Source organism: Nannobrachium achirus (assembly GCF_963921795.1).
Source record: "Nannobrachium achirus genome assembly, chromosome: 6".
Classification (NCBI taxonomy): domain Eukaryota; kingdom Metazoa; phylum Chordata; class Actinopteri; order Myctophiformes; family Myctophidae; genus Nannobrachium; species Nannobrachium achirus.
Window position 1 is genome coordinate 72,170,664 of NC_137815.1, and position 12,500 is coordinate 72,183,163.

Here is a 12,500-nt window from a genome sequence, read left to right on the forward strand (position 1 = left end):
CTGTGGCTACGGGCTAAATGCTAACTTATTTCGTGCCCTGGTGGGCCTTTACTGGGCTACCATGAGTTAAAGTAATCTCAGTCGTTGGGTTGTCGATAACCAGGTCAGTACTTTGCAACGGCGCGGGCCGTATCGGCTAGCGCGGAACAACAGGTTTAATGTATAGTCAGCTAGGAGCTAGCTGGTGGCTATTGCTAGCCGGCTATTTCGGTAAGGATGCTGTTAGCTGGTAAATCAATGTGCTAGCCATGTCAAGGCATAGAGCGGCGGCCCGCGTGAAAACACAGCCCCGTAGCAGGTAATGAATCACGCTAGGAGGATTCAGTTTGTAGGTTGCAGGTGTCTGTAAACGGCAGAGTTCACCTAGCTCCTGAGCTAGCCGAGTCACGTCAAGCGGTGATTTACGGCATGACGTTCGGCAGCAAATACTAAGCGCTGCGTGTGGGAAATGTAGTTCTCTATCATGCCAAGCCTCGGCGTCGTGCTAGTAGCAAGCTTCGCCCGCAGCGTGCTTAATCTAGTTAGTATGGGGCCTATATTGCTTCTGCCTCGCCTCGGGTTATGTGTATGTTTTCCTCTTTTTGCACTGTCTGGCCGTCTTAACAGCTGCTGCTTATGAGGTGCTAGTTGCTATACCTTAGCAGCTACTAAATGGTTCCTGTCGCTTCTTGGACATAGTAGGGCTGCTGCCATTTATCGTGGCATAGAAGCCCTCGCGGGAGGAACTATTAAAAACAGTATTCGCCTCTCTTTGAGAAGCCTATTAAGGATGTTTTCCGTGTGAGCTCCTGGGAGGAGGAAAACCCGCAGGCTATACAGTTTACGTGCAAACTTGTTTTGCTTCCGCTAACACAGTCGTGCCTGTCTGTCCTGACGTCACCAGTTGAACTCGCTAGTGCATGCAGGGAATCGTAGTCTACTCTAAATGCTCGATAGACCACCCTCCCTCCCTCCCATCCAGCTAAACATTCTCTTTCAGTTTCAGCATCCATCAGCTGTAGCTTTTCCTCGCATCGTAGGCTTTTAGTTGATAAGTTCTAAGTTGTCAGCGGTACTGCTATACTAAATGCTATAAAAACCAGCAAGTTATTGTTTCTACTGCATGTCAAGCTGTTACCAGGGTGTTGAGTGTTTTCTGCTAACATGTTGTCATTACTGCTCCAGTATGGCAGCTCCAGGCTAAAGCGGCACAGGTCCAGTAAATCACTTTCTTAACAGCGTCTCGCTGCGGCGGCTATAAGGGCGCGGCTAACACCAGGTCTACGTTTTAACTTCAGGTTCCTAACCTAAAATCATGTTTATTTTTCAGGTTTCCTAACCCTAACATCAGGTCTATCTTTCAGCTTCGGGCTAAAGCCGACGCATAGCGACAGCTACAGCAGGTCGTCTTTGCAGCGTCGCACGCAGCTGCGGGGTGTTTCTACTGCATGTTAAGCTGCTACCAGTGTTTCAGAAGTTAAAGGGGTTTAACTCAAATATTTGTTGCAAACTAAGGTTATAGTACTGGGTCACATAGCACACCGTATGTTCTAGTGGTGTTTCCGTAGCCGCTGCACTTGGCTTCAGTACTGTTTTCCTTCAGCTCATGCTAAAGCTAATACTTGCTGGTTGCTATTCATCCTGTCTATTATTCCAGCTTCAGGCCGGCGCGGCTGCAGGCCCACGGCTAGGACAGCAGGTTATCATGGCAGCTTTAGCTGCAGGTTCCACTAATCATGTCATGAAGGTTATGTTTCTAGCTTCGTCTAATGCTGTGTGCGGCTGGGAGTCCAGTCGGGAGTCGGTCGGCACCACGGAGGGTATCGCTGCGACGGCCACAGCTGCTTCCGCTGCTGCCTTGGGACAGCCGGCCCGCCAGCCTCCTGACTTCCCGGCGGCCCGCGAGCCCACGACGGAGGCACGTAGGGCACAGGCTCATCTTCCGGGGGGAGCGGCACACCGACACCGCCGTCACGCCGCAAAGGAACGCCAGTTCTAGCGCCAACGGCGGGAGCCAGTTTTCTCGCCAGCGACGGCTGCCCTGGAAGCACGGCGGAGCCAGACTCTAGCAGGTAAATAGCAGCGCATTTGCTTGTTAAGTTCTGTCAGGGTGCAGTCGCTCTAAGCTGGGGAATTTACGCATATCGGTTGGGCCACGTTTTGGTATGGTTTGACTTTAAAAGTCAAGAGATGGGTTGTAGAGTTTCTTATGTGTGCATCAGCAAACTCTGCAGCAGAACTAACTCACTTTTTCGTCCTGTATTTCCATGCTGAAACACCTGGCTGTCCGCCCGATGTCTGCCCCAACGACCCTCTGTTCCATGACGCATGCTGGTTCGCCGCGAGACTGAGGGAGGAGGGCCAGAGTGAAGGCGTCGCGCCATCTCTCTACACACCGCATTCCCTGCGGAGCGGAGCAGTTTCGGCAGCGGTGCCCCGGGCGCGGAGCAGCTTCAGCGGCGGCGCTCCGGGCGCCCTCGGGCTCAGCCAGATGCCCTGAGGAGCCACACTCTAGCAGGTAAATAGCAACGCATTCGCTTGTTCGATTCTGTGAGCGTTCAGCCGCTCTCTAAGCTTGCTAATAATAGGCAACCATAGTTACATGGCAGCGTCTTACTTGTACTGGATGTTGGGCTTTAGCCGCTCTCTAGGCTTGCATAGCTTGCCTTTAAAGGTCAAGACGGGTATCTCGTGGAGATTCTCATATGTGCAGCAGCAGACTCTGCAGCAGAGCGCTCCGTGGGCTGCGAAAATTTCTCTGTGATCCTAAAAGTCAGCGTCCTTAGGCGTGGTTTCATTGTTATGGTCAGCTAAAGCTAAGATTGTAATTTCTGCGGCAAGCACATGCGGTCACCAAGGCCAGGCTTAAGATGCGACTAGCACATGGCCTCTGAAGATTGCAGCTCGCAGTTTAAGCAGGGAAGGTACACCAGTGTCAGTCGCAGAACTAACTCTCCCTTCTGTCCTTTCATGTCCATGCTGAACACCGGGCCGTCTGCCCGACGTCCTCGTCACACGACCCCCGGAGAGAGCTGCCAGATTTGCGGCCCGCCCCTCTTCACTCTGCATTCTCTCCGGATCGGAGCAGCCACACCACCAGCACTTCTGGTGCCCTCAGCTAACTCAAGATCCTGCACGCCAAGCTATCAAGCACACACAACACAGGACTGACCGAAGCGTAATGGTTCCAAGCTGGAGTTGGACGCGTTTCAGTTAACGCTTCTGCTGCTGATGTTAATAGTGCTGCAGGCACTATTAGCAGGGTTGTTCCATAGGGTTTTATTTTGCATCGCTGCGAGTTATAAATTCTATCATGCAAAAGCTAGGTGGTTGCTGGGGTGTTAGTTAGGTAGGATGTGAAGCTGTATGGCGCTGTAGTTATATGAATTAAAGGTTTCATCGCTGCTTCTGGTTCTGCTGTCTATATATATATACGTCCATGTTGCTGCTCCCGCTTTTCTCTAGGGTGTTTTAGTATGGCTTCAGTCAGATTGCAGTATATCGTTATAGTCAGCAGTACCACCTTCCTCACCGTTGGTTCGGTCTGCCAGCTGCTAACATTCTTAATTATTAAATTGCTTTAGCAGTACTTATAGCGTTTTTGGCAAGCTGCCAATATCATTGCTTAATATTTTGCTTAGTAATATTGGCTAGCACTGGCATGGGATTCTGAGATTTTGGCGTGCTTTGGGGGTTTGTAGTTTTGGGGGGTATCGGGCCAGGGCTCGCTGTAATTAGATTATGCCCTCGATGCTCATGGTAACATGAGGATCGTGGGTTCAGCGAGCCATGGCCCGAGGCAGAACCCCATGCCAAACCATGCTAACTTAGGCTATAGATTCTATGCTGTCTTATAGTAGAGCTAAGGTAGACTGCCAATACTATGCGCTTAGATATAGGCTTAGATTCTATGCTGTCTCTATAGTAGGGTGCTCAATATGCCATGTTGTGTGATGCTTGCTTTCTGCTTCATTCTGGTCAATAAAGTATATCTTAACCCAAGTGATCGTCTCCTGAAATAGTGCGACGATTCGTAAGGATCAAAGCGAGTTCAGGGGGCGGTCCTAAGGGAGCGCGCGCGCGGAGGGGGGTGGGTCACTAGGTCCTGCCCCCCCCCCTTACCCATAGTTCTTAGGGAAGTCAGATGGTGGGACTCAGTCTCGTTGCATAGCACTGCCCCGCCACCACCCCAGCGCCACCTTCAGGTTCTGCCTTAGATCCCCCTCGGGGGGTATCGGGCCAGGGCTCGCTGTAATTAGATTATGCCCTCGATGCTCATGGTAACATGAGGATCGTGGGTTCAGCGAGCCATGGCCCGAGGCAGAACCCCATGCCAAACCATGCTAACTTAGGCTATAGATTCTATGCTGTCTTATAGTAGAGCTAAGGTAGACTGCCAATACTATGCGCTTAGATATAGGCTTAGATTCTATGCTGTCTCTATAGTAGGGTGCTCAATATGCCATGTTGTGTGATGCTTGCTTTCTGCTTCATTCTGGTCAATAAAGTATATCTTAACCCAAGTGATCGTCTCCTGAAGTAGAATTTATGAGCTGGTTTATACCAGCTGTTACACACACACACGCGCACGCACACACACACACACACACACACACACACACACACACACACACACACACACACACACACAGACACACACACACACACACACACACACACACACACACACACACACACACAATAAACAAGCCTGATACATTAACGTCTTATAATGTCAAGATGCTCCCAGAGACCCTACTGTGGGAAATCTCCTGTTTGTATGCATGAAAATGTGTGTGTGTGTGTGTGTGGTACTGGCATGCATGCCTGAGGGTGAGCTCGTCCGTGTGTGTGTAGAGACGCTGCGTTCCAATTTCATTGATATTTAGTCACAGGATCTTATTCATAATTGTATTGTAATTAGTTCAATATTGGTAAAACCCACAGAGAGATGTACAGTAACCATTTTCTCTTTCAAGTTTCAAAAACAGCAGATCTACAAGCTCATCGCTCCTTGTTTTGCTGCTTTTGTGTGACACTGTGTAGTCTGACGAAGTAGAGCATAAGTTTATGGACAGCAACGATATTCCCAAATCATCTTTTCAACGCCTTTTAAGCTGAATGGGTTGACTGAATAAGAACACAGTTACACTTTCTGACAAGTGGAAGCCGTCCAATTCAAAGCGTCTTCCATTGTTGACCCTTGTCCATGTCTCAGGGGCAAAGGAGCAGATTAGGGTCAAGTGGTTTTTCTCAAGCGGCTATTTAGTGAGTGGGGTGGACGGGTTATAATAATATTTCTCTAGTTGCTCAAATGCACCCCATCATTTCCAAGCTTTCTTAGTATTCCCTGCATAGAATATACAGACAGAGTTTCTGTGCGGCTGTAGCTGAGAGGCTGTCTGTCTGGGAAGGTTGCAGGTTCGACACCCAGTCTACATGATGTTCGAAGTGTCCATCAGCAAGACATTTTACCCCTGGCAAATAAGTTATTATATATTATTAATAATCTCTCAAGACAGATTCCCAGATTGGTAAATTAATAAAAGTAGGTACACTTACTCTATTCGAGTAGTTTTGAACACAAGTATTCTTACTTCTAATATTTAAATCAAGAAGCAATACTGAAGCAATACTCAGCAAAGCCAGTGGAATCATCAAAGATTGACACCATCCCAACGTCAGTCTGTCTAAGATGTTGCTGCATGGAAAACGACTGTGCAGTCTCAAAGCTACAAGCAGCAACAGACTGCAAACAAGCTTCTTTCCAAGAAGAATCAGGCACACGACCAAACTGTCAAGAACGAGAAAGATCCAGGGAAAAGGGAAACGCTAGGAGTCCAGTAAAACATTCCCTATGGTGACATTACTGTAAAGTATATCTTATCTGATCGGGTACTCTTTTCATCCGTGATATTACATGTAGACATACTGAACATTTTGGCCAGAATCTTCATGTCAGTGCCATGGAAACCCTGCATTCCAGTGCAATGAAGTTGGTTTATGAAATGAGAAAGCAACTAAAAGGATGCAGGAATCCAACAGCAGCTGTAGTGAATGTTTAACAGGTCGTGGTTCAGTGTGTTTAGTGTCTGCTGGTTACAGAAGCCCACCACATCCTGCTAGTTTAATGACACTTTAAAATGCATCAGTTGGCATTCTGCACCAGTGCTTCATGAAATGAATAAGAGTAGAGTATTGGTCACTGACTATAGTAACATTAACTAAGAGCGCACACACACATGCACACACACACACACGCACGCACGCACGCACGCACGCACGCACGCACGCACGCACGCACGCACGCACACACACACACACACACACACACAGTATTGACCAATGAACAACTAGTTGGTTTCAAAATATGAATACATACATACATACATGATACACCATGAAAATTCACTTTTCCTATTTTAAAACCTTTTTTGGGGGGTCCCACTAGCACCTTCTATCCTCACAAAGTCCCATTTCAGACCGTTGTGTCTTTCTCTGGTTTTGGGAAGGTGGAGGTTAAAAGCATCCCACGGGTTCTCAAAACAGGCTGTCCAGATTTGCTGCCGTTTGTGACGTCATAAAGATTTTTTTTTCAAAGAAATAATTTTTTTTTCAAGCTGAAAATGCTCTGAGAGCCATTCAAAAATGAGAGGCTCTATTCAGGAGTGGTAATTTAGCCTCAAACCTTTTGAAAAACGTTTTTGGGACATAAACAATATGACATAAATACTTTTTAAATGCATGGTGTATCACCTTTAAAGCTGTCAAACCGTATTAATGAAGTACAGTGTGTTACGGGGTTTGCATATCAACGTGATCGGTGATATCGGTGGTATGACTGATAGTATTTAGCCTGGATGTTGGGCTCGTTGTATGGATTCATTCAGTTCAACGCAGGGTTCAAGTGGTAAAATACCCTTAAAGGTCCTACGCCATGCATTTAAAAATAATTTATATAACACTGTTTGTGTCCCAAAAACGTTTTTGAAAAGGTTTGAGGCTAAATTACCACTCCTGAATACAGAGCCCCTGTCATTTCTGCCTGGCTTTCAGAGCATTTTCAGCTGCAGTACCACCTTGTCCTGAGTGGGAGGACTGCGCTATTGAGCCAGTTTTGGCCCCACACTCCTCCCCACCTCCTGCTCAGCAGGCCTGCCCACCCCTCCCCAACCCTCTCCCAGCTCCTCCTGCCTCCTTCTAAGGCCTGCCCACCCCTCCCCAACCCTCTCCCAGCTCCTCCTGCCTCCTTCTCAGGCCTTGTGACATCACAAATCTGACATTTCACAATCAGGACCGTTCTGAGACATGCTAACATAGATCTGCCCATAAACTGAGAAAGACACAATGGTCAGAAATAGGACTTTGTGAGGATAGAAGTTGCTGGTGGGACAACAAGAAAATACATAAAAATTGGAAAAATGAAAATTCATGGTGTAGTCCCTTTAAAGTAAGTTTAGCGTGCAAAGCACAGGGACAGTTGGTGGGAGGATGAGAGGTATGTGTAACAAACAAGCCATTAAGGACAATGGTTAACTCACAGCCCATTGCATTGTGGTTGATGCAGTTTGTGGTTGAATGGTGAAATAACATGGCTTAAGAACCACAGACAGAATGTCCATCTGATATCCTGTCATTCAACCAGTAAGCACAGGCTTGGCTCCTGTTGCTACGGCTGTCATTACAGCACCAGTTAGAATGGCTGCATTTATACTTGGTGGCACAGACCTGTTTATACTTGTACACTCGCAGAGTTTCAAATTAACATAAACTAGTAAGACGCCTCAGGGAGACAAGCAACCTCACCCTAAAGGGCGAGGTCCCGCCGTGTCTTGGCCATCTGGCCAGTGATGTATATCGGATCAGTTACCCATATATGGAGACCCCTGGTACCCATATATGGAGATCCATGTACTGTATTATGGAGATATGCTGTGAGAGCCCAAACATGCCGGTACTCAGTTATTTGTTATGTGAAGGTCCTATGACATCTGACATCATACATACAATCCATTTTATGCCCATACGGAGATCCCTGTCTGTAGAACCAGCACAGATATGGCCCGTTAGTGTGGTATGTGGCCTCCATATATGGGCATTCCCATATTAAGTCCTGTTAGATATGGGCTATAATGTATGACATCAGGGAACTCCATATATGGCCATAAAAGGTATTCTGTTAGATTGGTTCCCCTGACATCACAGTGAAGTCAGAGCATGATGTCAGAGTGGCAAACCAATTCTGTTAGAGTGGTTCCCCTGACATCATAGTGATGTCAGAGCAGCAAACCCAAAGACCTTACAAAAGTGTACACATCCAGACGGAGTCAGCATGTGCCGTTTCACATACTAAACTGCAACCTTCGGTCGCAATGAACACTGAAGATCAGGTCATTAGTGTGGTTGCTATAGGCAACCAGACTTTTGTTCAAGGTCAGAGAACTTTTATGTCACCTAAACTAAACCTGCTTTCTGTAAACCTTTCTGTAATCCCTAAAGTCCAGAGTTCAATGGACCTTTTCTGTCCCTTTTCTGATTGGACAATATCATGCCCAATCAGACAGGATTGTTCATGCTTCACTTGACATCACATTACTTGTCACAATATCTAATATAGTTAAGACATAATTATTTTCCTAGCAGATTCCTTCCTTGCGAAGTTGCGACTCGTGTCAGTTCCCAGCGCCTCTCTAGTTGTGTGTTGTTTTCGGTTTTACGCTGCAAAACATTGTATATCAAGCAGCCTACGTGCAACTTACATTTACCAAAGCAATGATTACTGTGTATTATGTATTTTGTCCTGCATAATGCAAGCTCTGTTGAGGGTGTTTTACTGTTGTATATTTTGCGCTTCTCTTTTTGTGTGATGTCTTTACCCTGCTGTATCTACAATACTTGCCCTATAACTGTACATCTTGACTGCTGTGCAGCCTTTTGGCAAGTGAATTTCCCTCGCAAGATTAATGAAGGTCTTTATCTTATCTTATCTTAACTTATGTTATTACACCAAAATGTCAAGAATCTCAGAATTCCCAGCAGCCCACCCCTCCCTCCCCTGGCATCTATCATCTACTCTAGACAGCAGGGTGAAAGAGCCTAGAAAAACTGCAGAAAACGGTTGACTGCTTTGGTGAAAATATCCCACCTAAAGCCTGGGCTGAACATTAATCACGCAGGAACGTAAAGGCACTTGACGGATCTCACCAACAGCTACGGTGGACGGCTGACCCGCTTTAACTGGGCAAAAGAAAAAGTGAAAATGACTCCTCTTGAAGACAATTATGTCGGTGAACATTAATCATGATCGTAGACGGGCAGTTGAAAGATGGCAGAAACATCTGCAGCGGTTTGGGCGTAATGCGAACATAACTCCTCCTCTTAACCCATTTAGGGCCTAGAATTATTGAATGATTTAACCGGTGAAAAATAGCAGATATACAAGCTCATAGCGCGGCACCGAGTGCCGCGCTGCGAGCTTGTAGATCTGCTATTTTTGAAAAAGGGTGTGCAAATCTTTGAATATATGTATTTTCAAAGCGAACGTTTGTAACTCAAATTTTGCTTCTGGGTGGTCCCTGGCTGGAACTCAATATTTTGAGATGGGGGTCCGTGGCCAAATAAATATAATTTTGGGGGTCCTTCACTTGAAAAGGTTTGAGAACCACTGACATACTGTAGTAGTCTCTCAAGAACAGACTAACTGAGCTCGAGTTAAATGAAAAGGACTTTTTCTTTGACAATGGCTAAGCCAGATTGCTGACATAGAAATATAGGCAAAATTCAAATTTTCACGATTTTTCAAAAATAGCAGATCTACAAGCTCGCGCGCTGTGAGCTTGTATATCTGCTATTTTTCATTGGTTAAAGCATAAAATAATAATACACCATAATGTGTACCCGTTCTAAATGCGTTAAAGAACATTTAAGGAGGCATTTATCATGCAGGTGGATGGGCTGGTTGATGGGGGAGATGAGAGACACAGGAGAGGAATCCACTTAGAGGAGACGTATGGAGCAGGAGGACCTCCTCTGGCCTCACAGGGCCCGCTGTCACCAGGGGTTAAATAACCTCCACCATTTATCACACGCCACCGCCATTAACCCTGGGAGGGGGAGAGCCTCGCACGCACACACATGGGCATCTCGCGTTCACTCACCAGGCTAATGCAAAGTTCATGAAGACACCCACGCACACACACCCACACACACGCACGCACGCACAAACGCACGCACGCACGCTCGCTCACTCACTCAAGAACCCACTGACCCTGTCAGAGATATTTGAGCTGGGAGCAAAGCGGTTGAATTACTTAATTAGTTAATAAGGCAGACGTTCATTAAGGCACACTTGGGCGGAAGAAAATGCTTCAGCTACAAAGCTGCTTTAAGCTACAAAGACATTATACTTTAAAGAGATAGTTGATGAAAGCATAGCAGTATTTATATGTAACATAAGGTGTAATAAAGAGATAGTTGATGAAAGCATAGCAGTATTTATATGTAACATAAGGTGTAATAAAGAGATAGTTGATGAAAGCATAGCAGTATTTATATGTAACATAAGGTGTAATAAAGAGATAGTTGATGAAAGCATAGCAGTATTTATATGTAACATAAGGTGTAATGAGGCCTACTCTTTCATAGCAGTATTTCTATGTAACATAAGGTGTAATAATTAAGAGATAGTTGATGAAAGCATAGCAGTATTTCTATGTAACATAAGGTGTAATGAGCCCTACTCTATCACAGGCTCGCTGACAGGTTTATGATGCTTGCTGGTTTTAACTAGGAGGGCCCTGTCAGGACGCTCGGAGGTCGCGACCCTGTTCCATTCTCTCTGCTTTGTATTGAACACTACCTTTACGTTCTGCCTTTTGAAGCCACATACCTCTGCTCTGCATCCCCCCGGCCTGTGGTCTCCTAGTAGATCTCCTAGTCCTAACACATACCTCTGCTCTGCATCCCCCGGCCCCATGTCTCCTAGTAGATCTCCTAGTCCTAACACATACCTCTGCTCTGCATTCCCCCGGCCCCATGTCTCCTAGTAGATCTCCTAGTCCTAACACATACCTCTGCTCTGCATTCCCCCGGCCTGTGGTCTCCCAATAGATCTCCTAGTCCTACCAAAGCCGGCATCATAGTCGCCTGGGCGGTGGAAGGCTTTACACCGCGATGTAGTCTTTTCGAGTCTTTTTGAGTCATGAAACTACAACGTTACATCATTCCTCGCGGTGGAGAGCTTTACACCGCAAGTCCCAACACATCTCTCTGTTTTTACTATCAGACAGACAGGCTCTACACCCCGTTCACTGATTGGTCGATCTAGACCAGTCAGTCACGGTGTACAGGACTCCACCGTGAGTGACTATGATGTCCTGCACTTATTTTCTGACTTGAGGTGGAAAGCCTTCCACCTCAAATTTGCGGTGGATAGCTCTCCACCGTACACTCTGATACGGGCTTAACACAACCCCCTTTAGTGTCAAAGTGACATGGAGCAACACACTGCCCCTAATTTCCCCTGATGAGCAGGTTGGTGCAGGTTATATCGCTCATTTTGTCAGCCGGTTCTGTGTTTTCCCCATTGACTGTAGCACTGGAGCCCGGAAGTTATTCAATGGGGAAAACACAGATTATAAACTCTTTATTTCAACACGTTGCTTCGGTTTTCTTCCACGCTTGAAAAGTAAAACGATGAGAGATCAGCAGAAAACCTTCACTTTTCGGATAGAATGTTCACCAAAGGTAAGAAGTGATCGCTAACAGCGGATATTCCACCCAGCGGGGAGATTCTGGTTGACAACAGGGAGGAACCTCATCTCGGAGCTGCATAGCAGCGGAGGGGGAGGTTCTGAAAGGAGCTATACTTCCTTTTATCTTGCACCTTGTAGATTTAAAATCCCCCTTTTCCCCTCCCCTCCCCTCCCCTCCCCTCCCCTCCCCTCCCCTCACCTGTCCCAAGGTGCAGGACATCGTAGGGTCCGTCCTCTGCCTCCCCTCCCCTCCCCTCCCCTCCCCTCCCCTCCCCTCCCCTCCTCTCCCCTCCCCTCCCCTCACCTGTCCCAAGGTGCAGGACATCGTAGGGTCCGTCCTCTGCCTCCCCTCCCCTCCCCTCCCCTCCCCTCCCCTCCCCTCCCCTCCCCTCCCCTCCCCTCCCCCCTCCTCACCTGTCCCAAGGTGCAGGACATCGTAGGGTCCGTCCTCTGCCTCCACCCTGTCCACCACCACCCTCTGCAGGGTGTAGGGGACGTTGACCCTGGTCAGGACGGGCTTGCGTCCCAACGGCAGGACGGGCTCCCACATCAGCTGGTGCTGCCTCATGAAGCTCACCACCTCGTCTGGGAAGTCCTGGGTGGTCTTGTGGAGGGGGTCGTACGTCTCACTGGGACACTGGAGAGGAGGGACGGATGGACACAGTTTACAATTTGGGCGTTTAGCAACCAGAGCGACAAAACAACACGCAAGTTAAACACAGCCTCAGTTAACTATAGGACCGACGAGTAAACCAAGAACCAAGCATC

General features: G+C 47.3%; 1 protein-coding gene across 1 annotated transcript in view; it reads right to left on the reverse strand.

Annotated features, from left to right (window-relative positions):
• Positions 1-12,500, reverse strand: part of LOC308286362 (semaphorin-3D) — a 190,348-nt gene that overhangs the window by 17,897 nt on the left and 159,951 nt on the right. Inside the window, exons 12-13 of the mRNA XM_080727358.1 lie at positions 12,147-12,369; positions 9,877-9,881 (exon numbers count right to left, since the gene is read on the reverse strand). Coding sequence (XP_080583484.1) covers positions 9,877-9,881; positions 12,147-12,369 — 228 coding nt within the window. The remainder of the gene's footprint in view (positions 1-9,876; positions 9,882-12,146; positions 12,370-12,500) is intronic.